General features: G+C 58.1%; 1 protein-coding gene across 1 annotated transcript in view; it reads right to left on the minus strand.

The window, feature by feature from the left end:
* Nucleotides 1-18,209, minus strand: part of PRRX2 (paired related homeobox 2) — a 57,189-nt gene extending 38,980 nt beyond the window's left edge. The window contains exon 1 of the mRNA XM_064377190.1: nt 17,727-18,209. Within this exon, the coding sequence (XP_064233260.1) occupies nt 17,727-17,988 (262 nt within the window). The 5' untranslated portion in view covers nt 17,989-18,209. The remainder of the gene's footprint in view (nt 1-17,726) is intronic.
* Nucleotides 18,210-21,043: the final 2,834 nt, after the last annotated feature.

Below are 21,043 nucleotides of genomic sequence, written 5' to 3' on the forward strand. Positions count from 1 at the left end.
TGCAGGAAGAGGGTAGGGATGGAAGGATTCTGAAGTCTGATCCTGGGTTTTAGCCTTACCTCTGCAGGTGCTGGCTGTGCAGCCTGGGGGTGGCACTCCCGTCTCTGAGCCCAAGAGGCCCCTGTGCTTCTCTTCAGTGAAACTTACCAGCACTGCAGTAAATTACCTGCCTGTGTCTTTATCAGTTACCCTCAAGCTCCCTAAGGGCTGATGGGTGGATGTCTGCCTAGTGCCTGCACAGAGCAGGGGCTCTCAAGAAATACGCGCTACAGGAAGGACCCCGTTTCTCATCTGTAAAATGGAAATGTCAATAGCCATCTATAAAGATGAGGGGAGATCGTGTGTGTCATATACTTAGTCCGTAGAGGAGGGGCTCCTAAAAGGGAGATGATTAATTACTGCTCTGAAGGGGTTCCCAGGAGGGGTTCCCAGTGGGCAGGGACTTCACCCAAATACATCTTTATAGTCTTTATGCTGGCTTGGCAGGAACTGGCACGGCCAGTGGAGGGAAAGATTTGGTCGTTTTTTTTTTTTTTTGGGACAGGGTTTCACTCTGTCGCCCAGGCTAAAGTTGCAGTGGCACCATCTCGCTCACTGCAGCCTCCGCCTCCTGGGTTCAAGCGATTCTCCTGTCTCAGCCTCCTGAGTAGCTGAAACTACAGGTGCATGCCACCATGCCCAGCTAATTTTTGTATTCTTCACCATGTTGGCCAGGCTGGTCTCAAACTCCTGACCTCAGGTGATCTGCCCGCCTCAGCCTCCCAAAGTGCTGGGATTACAGGTGTGAGCCACCTTGCCCGGCCGAGGAGGGGAAGACTGAGACACAGGTCTGGGGTCTCCACGGTGGCACCGAGAGACCTGAAGACGAAGCCCCTCTCTGGGGCTGTCCCTGACCCGGCCACAAGGCCCAGGCTTTTGTCTGCTGTGCCAAAGACTGGGTAGGGCCAAAGATACCTGAGCTGTTTCCAGGATGGGGCGAAGCCATTGCCGAGAGAGGCGTGGAGACACTCCCTGCCCTCCTCCCTCCAGCTTCACCCTGGACCAGCCAAGAGACAAAGGAATACACAAGCCCCTACTCTCACCACCCCACCCCAGGGTGGGGCTGGGGGAGGAGGGATGGAGTTTTTGCCTTAATATGGAGCTAGTTGGGGTTGGGACAGTCCTCCAACCCAATGCTAGGGGGATGAGAGTCCTTGGGGGCCTGCAGTTGCCAGGGAGATGTCTGGGTCTTTAGCCCGTCCTCTCTCAGGAGCCCTCACAGAGGAGTTTTGAAGAATAGTGATGGCAGTAATAATAGCATCGGTACACTTTGGGAGGCCGAGGGGGGTGTGTCACAAGGTCAGGAGTTTGAGACCAGCCTGGCCAAGATCATGAAACCCCATCTCTACTAAAAATACAAAAATTAGTGGGCACAATGGTGGGCACCTGTAATACCAGCTACCCGGAAGGCTGAGGCAGGAGAATTGCTTAAACCCGGGAGGTGGAGGTTGCAGTGAGCCAAGATTGCGCCACAGCACTCTAGCTTGGGCGACAGAGTGAGACTCCATTTCAAAACAATAAAACGATTTTTTAAAAACAATAGTATTGGGATCTCAGGGGCAGCAGTAGCGGCAGGGCCATCTGTGCCAGGACTTTGTGAAGCGCTTCCCATCTCTCTGCATCCTCTGAGTAGGTGTCCCACTGTCTCCACGTCACGGACAGAGAGACTGAGGTTGAGAGAAGAGAAGCCCCTTGCCCCAGGGAGCCAAGTGGGATCCGTCTGACATCCTGGGCTCCACTCTGGACCTCCTCTCCCTGGGGTACCTCGGGCACAGGGGGAGGCCACAGGCGTTTGGCCAACAGCTCCTGGGAGCTGCCTTCCTCCTAAGACCCACGCCTCCTCCTCAGGGACCAGCCTGTACCATGGGAAGGTGGAGAGAGGAAACTTCTCAGCGCCACAGGCGCCCTGCTCTCCCGGCCACTGCCGCGGTTCCTCAGTTTGAATAAAGCAGCAAACATGTGCCCACGATCCCCAGGGAACCCAGAAGTTGCCGGAGCCTGGAGGTTCTTCTGCGGCAGGCTCTAAACTGCCGCTGGCCGAAGGACACATGTCGGCCTTTGGTGTTTCTGGAGTGGGGCTCACATCCCACACCATCTGCCCTGCCATTGCCCCACCATCCGCCCTGCCATCCGCCCCGCCATCTGCCCCACCCTCAGACCCACTCTTCACTTGGGTTTCCATCTGGTTCTGGTTTGGGCGATGGAAGGAGGGCAGGATTAGGGAGGAGCAGAGAGCTGGCACCGAATGGAGGCAAACCCAATTCATTCACGACTTTTCTGGGGGCTCCAGCCACTGCCATCGCCCTCCTGCTGCCAGCTGACATCCTCGACAACACCCAGCGCTGCTTTATCATCAGGGAACCTGCTTGCCTGCTTTCTTTTTTTTTGAGACGGAGTCTTTTTCCGTCGACCAGGCTGGAGTGCAGTGGCACCATCTCAGCTCACTGCAACCTCTACCTCTCGGGTTCAAGCAATTCTCCTGTCTCAGCCTCCCGAGTAGCTGGGACTACAGGGGCACACCGCCATGCCCGGCTAATTTTGTAGAGATGGGGTTTCACCATGTTGGCCAGGATGGTCTCGAACTCCTGACCTCAGGTGATCTGCCCGCCTCAGCCTCCCAAAGTGCTGGGATTATAGGCCTGAGCTACCATGCCCGGCCAGGGAACCTACTCTCTGATGGCTGCTTGGACCTCAGGGTCCTAGGCAGAAAAGGAGCCAGCACTGAAGTCAGCTCTGCCAGGGATGCCAACGCCACATCGAACCCAGCTTTGCTGGAGCTGGGGAATGGGCTGGGAGTGTGCGTGCAAGTGCGTGCCATGCTCTTGGCACGCAGGGAGGACCCACCTGCGATGCTCCAGGCTGCAAACCTGAGCGCCTCAGCCTCCCTCCCCAAAGTCGTCTTAGCCACAGACCTTCTAGGCGTTGCCATTCATCTCTAATTTGGATTTTTAACCTCAAACACCACATTATAAAAATAGTTGTGTTTTATAGACGGTATCTGCCATGAAATTATGTCCGGTTACAACCTGTGCCGTGGAAAATAAAGCAAGATGCCTCCTCCGCATGAGAGCAGCGGTCACATCCAGCCGGCAGCTCGGTTCAGTGCAGCGGATCCGTGCTGTCCTTCCAGACAGGGGATCCCAGGTTGCCAGGCAGGGCTGGGCCGGGGAGAGGGGTCTGGGTCCTGTATGCAGGCTAGGGGTGGGGTGCTGGGCTGGGTAACTCATCTCCCTTTTGGAAAGCATGGTTAGGTACCAGCAAAGCCATGAGGCAAGCTCCTGGCACCCAGAACTCTGTTCCTAATCTCAGCTCCCCTTCCTGTGGGGCTTGGGGAAACCTCTCCCTCAGTTTTTCCATCTGTGAAGAGAATGTGATGGTCCTAAATGGGACAGCTGCCCCTCCTCCCAGGTGTCGAGAGAGAGAGAGAGAGAGCGCAAATTGGTATTTTTTTTCTTTTTCTTTTTTTTTTTTTGAGACAGAGTCTCATTCTGTCACCCAGGCTGGAGTGCAGTGGCGCGATCTCAGCTCACTGCAACCTCTGCCTCTTGGGTTCAAGCGATTCTCCTGCCTCAGCCCCCAGAGTAGCTGGGACTACAGGCTCACTCTACCATGCTCGTCTTATTTTCCTATTTTTAGTAGAGACGGGGTTTCACCATGTTGACCAGGCTGGTCTTGAACTCCTGACCTCAGATTATCCAACCTCCTCAGCTTCTCAAAATGATGCTTTTACAGGCATGAGCCACCACGCTTGGCTAAATTGGTGTTTACTGAGCACTTTTCAGGGGCGAGGCAGGCGTAAAGCTAAGCCCCTACCTGCCTGGCGTCATCGACTCCTGAGGAGCCCAAAGCCCAGGTACTGTGATGATGATCATTTTGCAGATGAGGAATTAGAGGCTCAGAGACATGAGTGCTTTGCCAAGATCACCCAGAAAGTGGAGCTGAGGTTGGGGCCAGAATCTCCACAACAGAGCCGGGCCATTCCCCAGCGTGTCCTGTCCCTGGGAAAGGGAGGCGCTGGAGGGGTGGTGCCCTTGGGAGGTCTCGGGATCTGGCTTTACATTTCTCTGCCTGTGTCACCACTCAGCTGCATGGGGGACAACAGAGGCTGCCCCTGCCTGAGCCCGCCTGCCTGGGTCAGGGGGCAGCTCTGGATTCGGTCAGCAGCCCCTGCTTCAGCGTCGTAGAACCTTCCTACCCTTCCCTTCCTAAACAGGCCTGGAGAGGGTGGGTGAGGCCACAGTCAGCCCAGTCCAGGGACTCCAGGTCGGCAGAGGTGGGGAGCAGACCACAGTCAAGGGCCCAAGGCCTAGCATCCCCCTGCACTCACTGTGTAACCTGGCTTCCTGGGCCTCAGTTTCCTCACCTGGAAAGTGGGGTCATGAGACCACATGCCTTCTGGAGTGCTACGGAGGATTTAATGAGATGATCCATGCAGAGGGCGCAGCACTTAGCAGGCACACAATAAATGGTCCTGTCAGATCACAGTGCCGACGACAATGGGGGTGGCACTCACAGCCACCTCCCCTCTGCCACCGTTACCCAGCTCAACTGTCCTGACTCTGCTGAAGCAGCCCCGACTCCCTCCGTTCCTCGTGGAATGCGGGATTCAAGGTCAGATGGCCTGGGATGGCCTGCCTTCCTCGTCCTGTGAACAAAACCTCCACCCCAGGGTCGTCGTGCACCTGGGACACACAGCCCTGATCTTGGGTCCCTGACATCAAGAATTCATCACCAGCCATGGCTGCCCAGCGCCTCGGCATCTGCACCCCATTCCCCACCTCTCCGATGGGTGCTGCCATCCTGCATGTGGTGGACTGCGACGTGGGGCCCGGGCACCTGCCCCGCCACTGGCTCTAAATGGCTCCCAGAGCTTTCCCTCCCTGGCTCAGGATCTGGACAGGTCTCACAGCGGCTGGGCCAGGGGCAGCCAGGGCTGGGGGCGGTCAGTTAGGGGCTTGTGGTCAGCTCCTTTGGAGACTGGGGCAGCCCAGGCAGCTCTGGGCAACTGAGACACAACAGTCATCCCCAAATCAGACACTGGCTTCCCGTGTGACGGGAAGAGATGCTCACGGAGAGAGCCCCAGGGAGGGCCGGAGTGAGTGGCCACCCTCGACACCCACAGACTCACAGAATGCATCCCATGGCTCTTAGTACAAAAGTCACAAATCTCAAGCCAGGTCTGCCAGATGGAGGCCCCGCCGTGCTCCAGAGCAGCCATGCTTTCTCCAACTCCGAGCCTCCTCCCGCCGGCGTGCCCTCCCTGACCTCCTCTCTGGACAGCTCCACTCATTTTTGAAGTCCCTTCTAAAATTCTGCTTCCTCCAGGAAGTCTTCCCTGAACCTCCAGACAAGGTCGGGGCCCCATCACCTGTTCTTACAGCAGCCAGCGTCTCCTTCACACCAAGGACCACAGCGCCCTTGTTTGCTGCAGGGGCCCCTGTGCCCAGCCACAGCCTGGCAGGCAGTAGGTGCTCAATACTATTCGTGGAAGGAGGGAAGGGTCCACAGAACGCCTCCCACACTTTTCCTCCCTTGACAGAGAAACCAGCCCCTTAAAGAAGCAGCCCCGTAGGCCGGGCACAGTAGCTCACGCCTATAATTCCAGCACTTTGGGAGGATGAGGCGGGCAGATCACCTGAGGTCAGGAGTTTGAGATCAGCCTGACCAACATGCTGAAACCCCATCTCTACTAAAAATACAAAAATTCACCCGGTGGACGTGGTGGCATGTGCCTGTAATCCCAGCTGTTCGGGAGGCTGAGGCAGGAGAATCACCTGAACCCGGGAGGTGGAGGTTGCAGCGAGCCCAGATCACACCACTGCACTCCAGTCTGGGCAACAGAGAGAGACACTCCATCTCAAAAAAAAAAAAAAAGAAAGAAAAAAGAAAAAGCAGCCCCAACCTTGAATCTGCTGCAACAGCAACAGTTTTCTTTAAACAGCAACCCCGCTCGCAGCCGGTATTAGATCTTTGCCTTTTCTTTCTTCCTTCCCAGTGAAACCAGAGTAGCCCGTTTTTACTTCTTGTCTCTAGCAATTTCCCGATTTGAGCCCTGACACTCTCCTCCCCGGGGCTGTGGTCGTGGGGCAGCCAGCTCTGTGGGAGAGGCTGGCCTTCCAATTAAAACATGATGTCTCTAGGAAACATGAGCTTCCCTAAGGCAAGGGCTCCTCCCTGGTCACCCCCCTTCCCATCACAGTGAGGCCTGGAGCCTCCCGGCCTGACTATGCCATGGGCCAGTGTCTGCATGGGTGTGTCCCTGGAAAAGGGGGCCTTCCTCAGGACACTGCAGAGGTCTCCAGTGGGAACCGGGGAGGTGGGGAGAAATCCCCTATCCCTTCTGGGCCTCCCCCAGGGACAGAGCCTAGACTGTTTCTAGCAAGAGAACCCTGCGTGGCTCCCTGGCCATCTGGGGCACTGGCACCAGGTGGCCCGAGTGATACCTGGGCTCTGGGGATCACTGCATATTTCCTGGGTCGAGTCACTTTATCCTTCCGAGCCTCAGTTTCCTCGCCTGTAAGACAGGGATAAAGCTTTCACCTCTCTCGTGAGGCTGCTGAGTGATTCCGTGAGAGGCTACGCATCATCCCAGGGTTCGGAGCCTGGCAGATGGTAAGAACAGGATCGGCGGGGGGCACCTTCGTGCTAAGCTTATGCCTGCTGGGACCAGGATTGGCCTGTTCACTGGGATTTTCCCAGCAGCTCAAAACAACACGCATGCGCACTGAATAAAGAGCAAATGAGGAGAATCCTATGCAGCTTTCCTGGAACCAAAATGCAGAGCAGATCTCGGTGGGGAGTGGGGAGGTATGGAGCTTAACACACAGTCACTTAGGGGGAAGGCAAAGGAGTCTCTTTTCTGCGGCCTCATCATGAGGGGAAATGAAACAAAATGCCCATTTGTCTTTCTTCCCAACTTTGGAAGGTTTTCTCTGGATTTTTCTCCCTAGCCGAGGATGTAGCCCTTCCTTCTCCAGGCTTGAGGACAGAGTCCCTCTGAGCTGTGAGGATCACGCTTTGGGCTCTGGGGAGGCCCTGAGTCTCCCAGCACCCGCACCTGGAATGATGTCTGCATCTGGAGGCCCCTCTGGCTTCCAAGCCCGCAGGGTTAGCGGTGGGAGCCTCGAGGGGTTGCCTGGCCTCAGCCTGGGCTAGGGAGCTCATCCTCTGCGTCAGCTGTGGACTGGAAGCCCTCTGAGGGCAGGGGCTAGGTCAGACCCATTTCTGAATGCCTCAATCCCTGCTTCACAGTGTCCTGAAAGCACATGGGCTCTGTGGCTTCTCTACCTGCTGTGTGACCTTGGGCAAGTCACTTAACCTCTCTGAGCTCCAGCTTCCTCAGCTGTAATCATGATCTCAGATACTCTCTATTCTGAGCACTGTCTGGCTGCCTGCTGAGTACTCCAATTCCATCATCTCCCAAATCCTCAAAACCTCCTTACAGGGAGGCATGACTCTTGTCCTCCCCAGATGACAAATGAGAAGCTGGGAGAGAAACTGGCCATGATCACCCAGCAGGCCAGAGGCAGGGCTAGAACTCAAGATCTGGCCTTTGCTTCTCATGTTCTTGGCCATGCCACCCCTGATGCCCACCATCCTACAGCCCAACCCCTTACAAACAGACCCTCAGACATAGGGTCTCAGCAAGGAGGGGGGTGACTAAGCCGGAGGAAGGACAGAAGGAGGAGCCTCCTGGGTCCCAGAGGGTGCAGACGGAGGCCCTGGAAAACAGGAGGGTGCCAGGCATTCTACACCCACCTGGGGGAGCAGCCTCCACCTGAGCCCGTGCGGCCGCCCTGCCCACCGGCTGCCCACTAGCTGGACAGGCTGCCTGCAGCACCATCTTGAGAGCATTAGGGGCTGCTGTTAACAGCTGTTTTCTGTTACGTGTTATTTGTTAGTCTAATGAAAGGAGGTGCACTGGCTTTCAAGACCTCGGAGTTCTGCGGGGTTTTATATGGGAGGCCCGCGCAGAGCTCTGGCGGGGAGAGAGGCCGCGAGGCCCCTGCCAGGCGCGCCCGCCCGGCGGCTCCCGCTTTGATTCCGAGGTTTGCAGCCATCCACGTGGTAATTCCAGCTCTGGTTAAATGTCATTTTTAATAACGCCATCTCTGGCATGTAAACGTCTGTGCCCACGGCAAGAGGGGAGGCCAGCAGTGGGGGAGGACAGACAGGGAGGCGGGGTGGGGCAGCGGGACAAAGTCTGGGGTGAGCTGGATGCCCCTGGGGACAGTGGGTCCCCATCCCCAAGGGAGCCCTACAAGGGGAGGGAGGGTAGCATGGGGGCAGAAGGTGTGGGCAGGATGCCAGGAGAGGGCTTTTCCAGAGACTCCCAGCTCAGCAGGGAGGTTTCTGACTGCCCCTACACCCCAACCTTGGCCGCCAAAGCTAGAGGGGGTCCGGATGCTGGCAGAGAAGAGACAGGAATCGTCTGATCACATCACCCCTGCATTCCAACCCCCTGGGCTGCCTTGGACTGGTACTCAGTAGGTGCTCAATGAATGCTGGGGAATGGTCCTGAGAGCGAATGCTTCTTCCTAGACTCGCAGTGCAGCTTTGGCACAAAATCAAGTCTCCGGGGATGCTGGGCTCAGCCTCGGTGCAGCCCCTCCCTCTCCTGTATAATGGACACTCCCGGGCACTTCTGGGTCCAATGCCAGCCTCATGCGTCCTGCGGTGGCTCCCCCTGGCCTCTCCATCCCCTCGAGAGGACCGATTTCCACTCTGGTAAACTGAGGAGGGTGAGGGAGGCAGAGTCAGCCCTGAAGAAGCCTGCAGCAGGGTGCAGGAATTGCTAGGCAGGGGTGCTATGAAATGCAGATGCACTGGCCGGGGCTCCGAGTCTCATCCGGTGGGTCGGGGTGGGGCTGGAACTGCACCAGGTCCCTGGGTGATTCTAACGCAGTGACTCCTGGGACCACACAACGTATGTCCAGAAACAGATGTCCACCCTTCTTGTCTGGCAGATGGGGACACTGAGGCTCGGACCAGCGACAGCGTGTATCTCAGGCTGCAGAGCTGGGCCTGGCGAGGCAGGAACCCCGTGTCCTGACTCTTAGTCTGGGGCCCCTCTTACTGCCTCTCGGGCAGCAGTGATGGAAGGTTCCCTGTCTTCACCTTGTTAAATCTCCAGCAACCCATGTGTTCGTTCAGCTCTCAGGGGAGGGCCCCTCTGTGGAAGTTTCCAGGCCTCTCAGCCTGGGTCTCCTTCTCTGTCACTGTGTCACCCCCAAACCTCCTCCAGAGACTGCGCGTTTTGCAGCCCCCAGCCTGTTGCCCGGTCCCCAATCCTACAGGCCTCAGCTCCTTGGCAGTTCCATAACCCGTCGCCCCCACTCTCTCCCAGCCCCTCCCACCTCCCCCAAACCGGAAGGTCTCGGCTGCCCATCCCACGCACAGAAAAGCAGAATCCATCACAGAGAGAAACCAACATAACATCTTCCAGAGCCTGCTTCATTTTTAGGACACAGGAAAAGATATCATTAGCCATCAAGGGCCCCATGTGGACCCATCCTGCCATCTTGGTGGCCCCCCGGAACCCGGCTGGGCACCGACAGCTTCCCTGATGTGGAAGGGACACAGAGCAGGTGCCTGGACCCAGGCTCAGGGCAGCGAGAGCAAGCGGGAACCAGTACTTTCTGGTTCTCATAACAACCTTTACTTCCAGGACTTGGTGTGATTCCGTGGCTCCTGGGTTCCGGCCAGAGTGGGGTGTCCGGCAAGCCCATGCTCCTTGGGAGGGGCGGCCGTGGCCAGCTCTGCCCCTCCTAGGGATGCTCTGCCACCTGCCCCTTGTCACCTCCCTACCTGCTGGATGCTGACCACCGGGCACCCCATCTCTTCGTCTGCTCTGTGTGGGAGCCGGCGAGATAACTTCCCCAGCCTCCCTCTGACTAAACAGGAAGCTCCCACGGCTCTCTCCTACTCACCACCTCGCAAAAGGCACTTAACCCTTGGCCCATACCGGTGCAGACGCGTCTGCCATCTACTCTCTACTCTCAAGCCGCTGCAGCCGCCCGGACCACTAGCAGCCAGGGCTCCATCGGGGACCGGGCTGGAGCCCTCACGATAGGGGATGTGTGTGTGCACGGTGTGTGTATGTGGCATGGCGGGTGTGGGTCTGTGTGTGTCTTTGTGTCTGCGAGTCTGGGAAGGCCAGACCATGTGGTTCCCAAATGCCAGCCTAGGACAAAGTTTTCACCAACAAAATGAGAAAAATAGGGGCAATGAGTGAGCTTTTTATGAAGCTAAATTAAGTCGATTTTGAGACCCTTTCTTTCTTTTGTTTGTTTTTATTTTTTGAGACAGGGTCTTGTCCTGCCGCCCAGGCTGGAGTGCAGTGGTGTGATCACGGCTTACTGCAGCCTCGATCTCCTGGGCTCAAGGGATCCTCCTGTCTCAGTGTCCCGAGTAGCTGCGGCTGCAGGTGCATGCTACCATGCTACCATGCCCAGATAATTTTTTAAATTTTCATTTTTTGTAGAGGTGAGTTCTCGCTACATTGCTTAAGCTGGGCTCAAACAATCCTCCCGCCTCAGTCTCCCAAAGTGCTAGGATTACAGGCTTGAGCCACCTTGCCTGGCCAAGAGCCTTTCTTTACTCAGAGATGAAGATACTCAAAGGTTATTTCGTGGATGAAAGGGTGAGGACATGAGGGTTGTGAGTAAATGGCTTTTCTTGGCAAACCTTTCATGCTGTCCACCGTATGCTGCTTCCTCAGTGACTGGAACTGTTTCTGCATCGCTGCACTTGAAAACTGGAAGTCTGGGAACCACAGACCAGCAGTGGAACTCAGGATTGACATTTTTTTTTTTTTTGAGACAGACTTTCGCTCTTGTCGCCCAGGCTGGAGCGCAGTGGCGTGATCTCGACTCACCACAACCTCCACCTCCCCGGTTCAAGCAATTCTCCTGCCTCAGCCTCCCAAGTAGCTGGGATTACAGGCATATATCACCACACCTGGCTACTTTTTTGTATTTTTAGTAAAAATGGGGTTTCTCCATGTTGGTCAGGCTGGTCTTGAACGCCCGACCTCAGGTGATCCACCCACCTCCGCCTCCCAAAGTGCTGGGATTACAGGCGTGAGCCACCGCGCCGGCCAGAATTGACACCTTACAGGTATTTGGAAAATGACTGTAAATGAGTGAATGAATGAACAAATGCGGGAGCTGGGGATGGAGGGGGAAAGGGAACCTGTCCTATCGCTATTCCCAGAGACAGGGCCCCTCCCAGAGCATCCGGGAGACAGGTGAGGGTGGCTGTTCTGGTTATTTCCTGGCAGGAGGGGAAGGGCAGCCCCACCACTCCCACTTCACACACCCCAGCGCCGGGCTGTCCCCACTCCCCAGATCTGACCCATCTCCCTCACACCAGTGACCCAGGCCAGGCTGCTGGAGATATTGCGGAGAACCCCCTACCTGGGCCACCTCACGGTTCCCTGAAAGCAGCTCACACCTGCCTGGGGGTGGACATCCCCGGTCAGGCCACCCCAGCATTCTCGGGAGCCAGGGGCAGCTTCAGGCAGTGGTGGAGAGCGGGGGCTTTGGAACAGGAAGGCCAGGCTGGAATCTTACAGGAATGGGAATGGTGTGACCTTGACTTCTCTGAGCCTCAGTTTCCCTCTCCTTAAAATGGGGAGAATCACAGGACCTGCTTGATACGGCTGGTGGGCGTATCAAGCCTCCAGTGAGGCTTGTGACGCTTCAGCCCACATGCAGAGCACATGGCTGCTGTGCCCACGAGGCTTCAGGTCACTCTCACCCCATCCCCTCACACCTTCCTTCAGCCCCACCATGGCCACCCCTTCTGCTCCACTGGCGTGGCCTCTGGCCCAGGGTGGTGCGCTCCTGTAGGGTATGTTCAGGGAAGCGCTGGATCCCCTTAAATCACCCCCAAGCTCCCCCTCCACCCTGGGTCAGCCACCGTCCTTTAGGGTCTAGGAAACCACGGACGGGACGTGCCCCAGGTTCTGCCTCGTCCAGCCTGACCGCACGTCCTTGCCCGGAACAACCCACCCCAAACCTTCCTTCCTGCCCCTACCCACCCAGAAACGCCTAACATAGGCACAGGTCCATCCCAGAGCCCGTTCTGTGCCAGCCCCCGGGGCCTGTCCCTCTCGCCCGCTTCGGTCCCCAACAAGCCTCAGCCAGAATCTCCCCAACAGCCAGGCGGGCTCCCCTTCCCTGACTCCCCCAGCCCAAGGAGGATCTCCCCAACAGCCAGGCGGGCTCCCTTCCCTGACTCCCCCAGCCCAAGGACAGCGCAGGAGAGGGAGGTCTGGACTTAATGATCCAAAACCAAATCCCTCCCCTCCTTTCCCAGCTGTGAGGCCTCGGGCAGGTTGCTTTGCCTCTCTGGGCCTCCAAAATATAGAGATGGCACCACCAGTCTCTCCTGACTTAAAGGCCCTCATAGAGCGTCTCCAGGAGCTGCAATGGAGACGCTTTGCTGAGCACATCCTTCGCCCCAGGCATGGACCCCAGGACCCCCATCCACTCTGGGCTCACTGCACCGCTATGAGGGAGACCGCAGCCCTCGTTCCCATCCCATAGATGGTAACCCTGAGTCTCGGGGTTCTTTTTTTTTTCTGCATGCACTTAGGGCATAGTCTCGGGGTTCTTTTCAGGCCTCAAGGGTGGCGTGTAAGCAGGTGCTGTCACTACTGTTTCAAGCTACTTTTTTGGAGTTTTCTGGGAGGGGACAGTGGTGGCTCCAATCTGTTAAGTTTCTGCCCACAGAGAAGGGCAAGCTGGTCTGAGCCCCCTGTGCCAGGCCACCAAGCCCCACCCCATGACCTACTGGACCGAGGCGCAAGACATCCTGGAACCATAAACAATGAAACAACCGTCCTTGGCAAAAAGGCAGAGATGCGAGGCGGGCCACTGTCCCGCCCCCAGCCACCCAGGGAGGCCCAGCAATTCTCAAACGGAAAGCCCCCTGGGCACGCAGCCTCTGGCTGCTCACTCCTCCTCCCTCGCTGCTCCCAGGATCCTGCTGAGACAGAGTCACATGTCTGAGCATCCAGGCACCAGGCCCAGCTCAGACCCAGGCTCAGAGACTCCACATCCCTGGGAGGGGCGCCCATCATGGGGTTCCTAGGCCTGGGTCAAATCATCTCAGTCGGAAGGGTCTCCCAACCCTTGTACGCCATCTCCCGCTATTCAGGTGGCGAATGAGGCACAGAGAGGGGACATAACCCAACCAAGGTCACAGGCGGAGAGGACAGCAAAAGCCAGGACCTGGACCGGAGCATGTGGGTCCCCCAGTCAGTGCTCACTGACTGCACGACGCCCCTTTCCCCAGGAAATAGAGAAAGGGGAAGGAAGGGGAGAGGGGAGGGAGAAGGTGAGCAAGCTGTCTTTCAAACGCTGGGCTCTGAAGGAACCCCTTTGTCTCTTCCCCCAAAACCTGGCTCCGGTCTTGTGCTGATGCCGTGTTTCAGAACCAGGTACAGGGAGGCCGGTTAAAAACTGAAGTCAGCCGTGGAAAACAGTATTATGGTCCCTTAACAAATTTAAAGCTAGGGCCTGGTGAGGTGGCTCACTCCTGTAATCCCAGCACTGTGGGCGGCCAAGGCGGGCGGATCACCTGAGGTCAGGAGTTCAAGACCAGCCTGACCAACCTGTCTCTACTAAAAATTAGCCAGGTACGGTGGCATGCACCCATAATCCCAGCTACCCGGGAGGCTGAGGCAGGAGAATCACCTGAAACCAGGAGGCAGAGGTTGCAGTGAGTGAGACTGAGCCATCACACTCCAGCCTGGGTGATGGAGCAAGACTCCGTCAGAGAAAAAATAAAAATAAAAAATAAAGGTAGAACTACCATAGAATGTAGTCATTTCGACGCTGCGTAGATACCCCAAATCATGAAAAACGGAACTGAACGGAGAGTTGGACACCTGTGTCCACAATGGTGCTGTGCACAGCAGGCGGGAACAACCCCCGATACACACGGTGTGGTCCGTCCGTACAGTGGAATGTGAGTCAGCCTTAAGAAGGAAGGAGATTCTGACACATGCTACATGGGTGAGCCCTGTAGACGCCACATTAAATGAAATAAGGTGGTCACAGAGGGCAGATACTGCAGGATTCCACTCACATACAAGATCCCTAGGAGTCAAATCCACAGAGACAGGAGGTGGAATGCTGGGTGCCACGGGCTGGGGGAGGGGGATGCATGTTCAAGGGGGTGCAGTTTCAGTCTGGGAAGATGAGAAAGTTCTGGAGATGGATGGTGGTGACAGCTGCATGACAAAGTGAGTGGACTTCGCGCTACCGGACTGCATTCTTGTAAATGGTGAAAATGGCAAATCTGATGTTAGCCATCTTTCACTGCAACAAAAACATCACTGAAGGCAGGTCTGCCAATCTCTTCAACTCAGGGGTCCCCTCCAGCCGCGCAGAGCCCTGGGAGACCCCCATCACAAACCAGACTCGCTCCTAGTCACAGACGCACCGACAGCCCCCTGAGGGCTCCCAGCCCACCCTGGCTCGTCCCGTGCCCTAGACACAAGCACTTCATCTTCCCGAATCTCTGGTAAGTGAATCCACGGGGGATCCCTTGGTTTCCCCTGCAGTGAATCCTGGGGTTTTCCAAAGCAGGCACCAGCCCTGAGCACTGGCCGGAGGCCTCACCCCTGCCTGGCTCTAGGGGCTCTATTTATTTCCAGAGCGTGTCCACGTCCCTGTCTCCACCCTGCCCACAGGAGGGAATGCTTTAGAGAAAATCTCAGTCACTCACGTGGTTTCTTTTGTTGTCAGTCCCTGCAAAGGCAGCAAACGAGGGTTTGTTTTCCTAACGTGTTTGGCATAGCTCAGCGCTGGGTGCAGCCCTCAGCATTTGACTGGGGAAGAAGGAACCCGAGACCCTGATGTGTTCTGAGTCACTGGCGAAGCCACAGCCTTCCCCGGCCATTTCTGGAGGGAGCCTGGTCTTAGAAAGTCATTGGCAACAGCAGGCTTTATCTATTGCTATCCCAGCAGATTGAAGACACATTAATTACTAACTCAGTGGTGTCCCCCGTTCACTTTTCTTTTTCTTTTCTTTCTTTCTTTTTCTTTTTTTCGAGATGGAATCTCGCTCTGTTGCCCAGGCTGGAGTGTAGCAGTGGGATCTCAGCTCACTGCAACCTCTGACTCCCAGGTTCAAGCGATTCTCCTGCCTCAGCCTCCTGAGTAGCTGAAACTACAGGCACCTGCCACCATGCCCACCTTTTTTTTTTTTTTTGGTATTTTTAGTAGAGACGGGGTTTCACCATGTTGGCCAGGCTGGTCTCACACTCCTGAATTCAGGTGATCCACCCACCTCAGCCTCCCAAAGCACTGGAGTTACAGGCGTGAGCCACCGCCCCCAGCCAGACCATCTCTTTCTTTGGACCTGAAAACAACTCAAGAGCCATAGGCAACCCACCTCCAAGCATGTCTGGATCCCGGGTGAGGCACCCGGGCTCCTGTAAGTCCGCGACTGGAGGACCGTGCTGCAGCCCAATACCCAGCCCCCTGGCCTGGGGTCTGGAGTCCTGGCAACCCCAGCAAGGTTTGGCTGCCCACTTTCGAAGGGTCCAGAGAGAAAGAGGGACCCCATCTCTCCCACCTTAGGAGCTTCAGGACTTGGGAATCCACAGCAAGTGGCAGTGGGTGGGGCGGTCTGACCCAGAGGGATGAGCCGGAAGCTGGTGCCTGGCCCGCAGTCCCCTCTCTTCACCTTCTGCCTGCAGACCCAGACCCAGACCCATACCCTGGGCAGAGCCCAGGGACGCTCCCTGCCAGAGCTCCATCCTCTCTAGGGCAGAGTTAGGCAGCTTCCAAAACAGGGGCCACTCCACAAGCGCCTCCTGGAGCCTGGCCCAGACTCTACCCCACCTGATCCCACACCCAGTGTGTCCCAAGCAAGCCTGGGTACTCCCAGTGTGCCAACGCCCCTTCTTAGGAGAAGGCCTGCGGGCCCCATGGGCTCTCCAGGAGGATGGCCAGCCCCAGGAGGCTGCTGGGAAGACCCCCTGCACACCCAGCTGCCCGGAGGCTGCCAGGGCTTTGTCCAGGCGCTCACACCCCCAGCTGACACTAGCTGTTCTCGGATCCCAGGGAAACCCGCCACCAGAGACCCTCTACACTGTGTCTGGGAGAAGCACAGCCTCCCTGTCTCTCCCCACAGCCGGGGTAGGGCAGAAATGGGCATCCCATCCCCTGGCCAGGACTGGAGTACAAGACACCCTGGCCCCCTTCCTTCTCTCCTCACCCCTCTGCACCCCTCTCCTCTCCCTTCCTTCCTCTGCCTCTGTCCCTCCCTCTCTCCCTCTTTCCATGTCCCCCCGTTCCTTCTTTCCCTTCACCTTCCAGTGGTTCCTCCGTCTCTTCCCAACCCCTGGAGTCTCCCTTCCTTAGGGTAAAACCAGGACCTCTCCTCTGTCCTGGGGGTGGGGGCCGGCTCAGAGTTTGAGGTCCTCAAATGACTTTGGGCAGGCAGGGCATTCCCCCACCACAAACCAGGGGGCACCTACTTTCCTCCCCGACAGAGTGGACATCTCCCTCCCTTTTTCCATTGGGGAGTTAACCCCACCTCCTGGGAGGTCTGCCGGCTTCACACTCACTGCGGAGGGTGCAGAGAGCGGCCAGTCCACTGTGGCCGGTGAGTGGTGGCCGCTGCCGTGAGGGAGCCAGTGGCCTCATCTCGGCGGCGGGCTGGCAGCAGCTGGGTGCACTCAGAAGGTGCCCCGTGAAAGGCAAGCGTGTCGCAGGCGTCCCCGCCAACGCACATGGTTTCAGACCAGGCTGCAGTCAGCACCTCTGTTTTCCCTCCACCTCCTGTCTCTGAAAAGCTGCGGAATGCAGCCAGCTTGGGCACCCTGAGACCTGGAGGCTGGTGCAGGGAGCAGGCTCCCCAGGCTGCTGGAATCAGGTGGCACACTTCAGGGCCCCAGAGCCCCGAGCAGGCCGGCCACCCCCAGAGCTAGGGGACAGGGGCCTGGTCTCAAGACCACCCGGCTCCCATGCTCAGTGTGAGCCGAGCAGCCGCGAGGACTCTGGTCCTCCCCTCCCTTCCCCCACTGAACCGGCCAGGGCTGGGCCTTTGCTTTTTCTCCATCTTCTCCCCATCCCTCCCCTTCTTACCAAGGGCTCAGGACCCTGCCATCCTGTGTCACTTTTTGAAAAAGGCCACTTGGGTGGGTTGTTTGTTTTTAAAGCCCCTTCCTGATGACCTTTAACCTCCGCAGGGGAAGAGAGGCCTGGCTGGGCCCGTTCCACCGAGGCAGCTGCTCCCGGGGCAAACTGGAGGGCGGGGGTGGACAGGCACCGTCGCCCCGCAAAGAGTCCAACCTAAGACGGAGGAGGAGCTGGGGCGGCCCTCGCTCGTGCGGCAGGGAGACGGCAGGTTTGAAACCCCAACGTGCAGCTCAGCAGTTTTGCCCCACTCAGGTCTCGGTCTCCCTAGTGGTAACGCGGCAGCAGCCACACCCACTTCCCAGGCTGTTCCGGAGCCGAGCACTGGGGCGCGAAGGCAGCGCGCTTTCCCGTGGGGACACGCCCCAAGACCCGAAGAGGGTCCCCCTCCCCCAGCCCTGAGTTCTGATCCACCGCCGCCCACGCCGTTACCGACACGCGCGGCCGGAGGTCCCGCCGCCTACCACGCGCCCCGCATCTTCGCGCGCCTCGGCCCCGCCGCTCCAGTCCCCGGCCGGCCGCACTCACCGTCCTGCGGCGCCGCCTCGCTGCCGCTGCTGCCCCCGGACGGCTCCCGCGCCGCGCCCTCCCGCGCCTCGGCCCTGGCCCCGGGGCGCGCCGCCAGCCGCCCGGCCGCCGCCACCTCCTCCAGGTCCAGGAGGTGGCTCACCGAGAAGTTCTTGCGCGCCTGGGCGCAGTCGCCGGGCCCGATTGCGGGCGGCGGCGGCGGCGGCGGCCCCGGGCCCAGCGCCGGCTTGTCCAGGGCAAAGGCGGCGGCCGCGCTGTCCATGCCCGCGAGCGGCCCCGGGGAGGCCGGCGGGGGTCGCGGGCGCGGGTCCCAGGAGGGGTCGCGGGCGCGGGTCGGAGCGAGCGCCCCGGCCGCCCCGCGCTCTGCCCGGCTCCCGCCGCCTCCCGGCTCCACGGCCCGCCCGGCGCTGACGTCGGGGAAACAAACTTTCCGCCCTCCCCTTCGCCGCGGCGATCGCTCGCTCCGGAGCCGCTGGAGCACGCGCTGCGCCGGCCACACGCCCCTTCTTGAAGCAGACCTCGCCCCCGTCCTCCCCTCCGCTCCCTCCCCGCGCTCCTCGCCCGCCCCCACCCCGACCGCGGGGAGGGGTCCCCGGCGGAGCCGGGCGGAGGCTGGCGCGGGGGGCGGGGAAGGGGTGTCCTCCCTTCACCCTCCCCACCCACATTTTAGGGAGGGGGAGGTTCCATATTTTGTCGTTTTCCATCTCCCAAGTGCCTGGGAGGTGGTGGCAGAGGGCGTCCCCCCTCCCTTTACAATCGCCTCCTCAGGTGGAGGGGGCGTCCAGGAGACGACGGGGAAGAGCCCCCCACTCCCAGCCCCAGCCTCGCTCCCCGCGTCGTCCCCGACGCCGGCCCCGCCCGCGCTGACCCAGAGAGCTCTGTGCACTCCACCCGCCCCAAGGCTGTCTCCCCGCCACCGAAGGCAGCGCATCCTCAGGCTCCTGGGGCGCACGCGACGCCCCCACCCCGCCTCTCCCCACGCTGCTCCTTGCCAGGTCCCTCCACGCACACTTGGTGCCCACCCCCAGGAGGCCCCAGGCCCTTCCCCAAGGAAAACCAAGCGGGGAGGCAGGCGCTTCGCTGCAGAGTTTCTAGCGCGCGCACAGAGGACTGCCAGCCTGACCAGCCTGAGACTGAAACGGGAGACAGGAACGAGACAGGCAGACTTCGGTGTCCGCTCTTCTTTCTGTTTTTCAAGGAAAGCACAGAAAAGATGTGCGGGGTGAGCAGAACTGAGACCCTAGCCCCCCGGATGCCATGGCTATTTCCCCAGGACAGCCGCCTGCTGGCCCGTTCCTCTGTCCCCGTCTGTCCCCCGGCCTCACTACGTACGAGGCATAAAGTCACATCGGCCAAAGTCGCCCACCGGAGGAAGCCTTCAAAACATTCTTTCCCGGCTCCCACACGGAAGACCGGCCCGCACACATCCCTGAAAGCCTGCAGACCACTATTTTATTTATTTATTTATTTATTGAGACGGAGTCTCACGCAGGTTGGAGTGCAGTGGCCTGATATCAGCTCACTGCAACCTCCACCTCCTGGGTTCAAGCAATTCTCTTCCCTCAGCCTCCCAAGTAGCTGGGATTACAGGTGTGCATCACCACACCCTGCTAATTTTTGTATTTTTAGTAGAGAAGGGGTTTCGCCATGCTGGCCAAGCTGGTTTCCAATGCCTGACCTCGGCCTCCCACAGTACTGGGATTACAGGTGTGAGCCACCGCGCCCAGCCCAGAACACTATTTTTAAGGAAAGCCTAGCAATACATGATTCCTCACAGCATGAGTCGTTTGTGTTCCTCGAAAGGAATCACCTTTGAAATGAGGCTGAGTAGGCCTGGCCCAGTGGCTCACGCCTGTAATCCCAGCACTTTGGGAGGCTGAGGCATGTGGATCACATGAGGTCAGGAGTTCAAGACCAGCCTGGTCCACATGGAGAAATCCTGTCTCTACAAAAAAAAAACAAAAAATAAAAATAAAAATTAGCTGGGCATGGTGGCAGGCACCTGTAATCCCAGCTACTGGGGAGGTTGAGGCAGGAGAATTGATTGAACCTGGGAGGCGGAGGTTGCAGTGAGCCGAGATCACGCCACTGCACTCCAGCCTTGGTGACAAGAGTGAAACGGTCTCAAAAAATAAATACATTTTTAAAAATGAGGTCCAGTGTCCCCCAAGTGTCTTTAGCCACAGCAATCCATGCAGGGGCACACACGGGTAGGGCAGCCTTTGGAGATGATGGGGCTCTTTCCTTGGACCTCTGCCCCAAGGAGTGTCCAACAAGAAAGGCCGGCAAAGAGGCACCAGTCTCCCTTGTCCTAGGCGGCTGGCAGGAGCCCAGTCTGGGCACCAGGGCATCCCCAGTGCTACCCACAGTGTGTGTGGCTCAACAACTTTCTGAGGAACCGAGCAGGGCGGGGCCACTACTGGGCTCAGGGCGTCTGGGAGGACCCTGTCCATACACCCAGTAAAACCCGCAGAGCGGAGGGAAAAGTGCAGACCGCCGAGTGCAGGCTTCATCCCAGAGGCAGAATAGCTCTGTGTTGGAGACAGGGTCCCAGCCCCAGCTATGCCCTGTCCTGCCATGTGGCCTCAAATTCAGCACCTTGGCTGGGTGCTGTGACTCATGCCTATAATCCCAGCACTTTGGGAGGCCGAGGCAGGTGAATCACCTGAGGTCAGGAGTTCAAGACCAGCCTGGCCAACATGGTGAAACCCCGTCTCCACTAAAAATACAAAAATTAGCCTGGCAGTAGTGGTGTGCACCTGTAATCCCAGCTACTCGGGAGCTGAGGCAGAAGAATCACTTGAACAATGGGGACTCCATGGTAGGGGAACTCCGGGGCCCCTGGCCTGAAACACACAGAGGTTACTGTTGACATTGGCCTGTGGAGTCAGAAAGGGCCTAAGAGATCGTCTAGGTCCCATTCCCCTGGATGACAGATGGGGAAACTGAGGCAAAAAAATGGTGAAAGCTCTTCCAGAGCTGGGAGAACCATGGAAATTTTTGGTCTAAGCCCTTTTGTTTTACAGATCGACAATGGGAGGCCCAGAGCTGGGAAGTACAGTGTCACCGTCTCTCAGCATGGCCAGTGGTCACGGTGGCTTCTTCCATTCACTCATGCCATTACTCACCCTACACATGTTGAGAGGTAATCTCCACCTCTGTAGAATGATGGCTGTCTGGGATCAGCCTCCTGAGTGCAGATTAAGACCTTCCCGAGGCTGGGCACAGTGGCTCACGGCTATAATCCTAGCACTTTGAGAGGCTGAGGCAGGTGGATCACCTGAGATCGGGAGTTTGATACCAGCCTGACCAACATG

Source organism: Aotus nancymaae, unplaced genomic scaffold (assembly GCF_030222135.1).
Source record: "Aotus nancymaae isolate 86718 unplaced genomic scaffold, 86718_ANA_hifiasm-v0.15.2.pri h1tg000003l, whole genome shotgun sequence".
NCBI lineage: Eukaryota > Metazoa > Chordata > Mammalia > Primates > Aotidae > Aotus > Aotus nancymaae.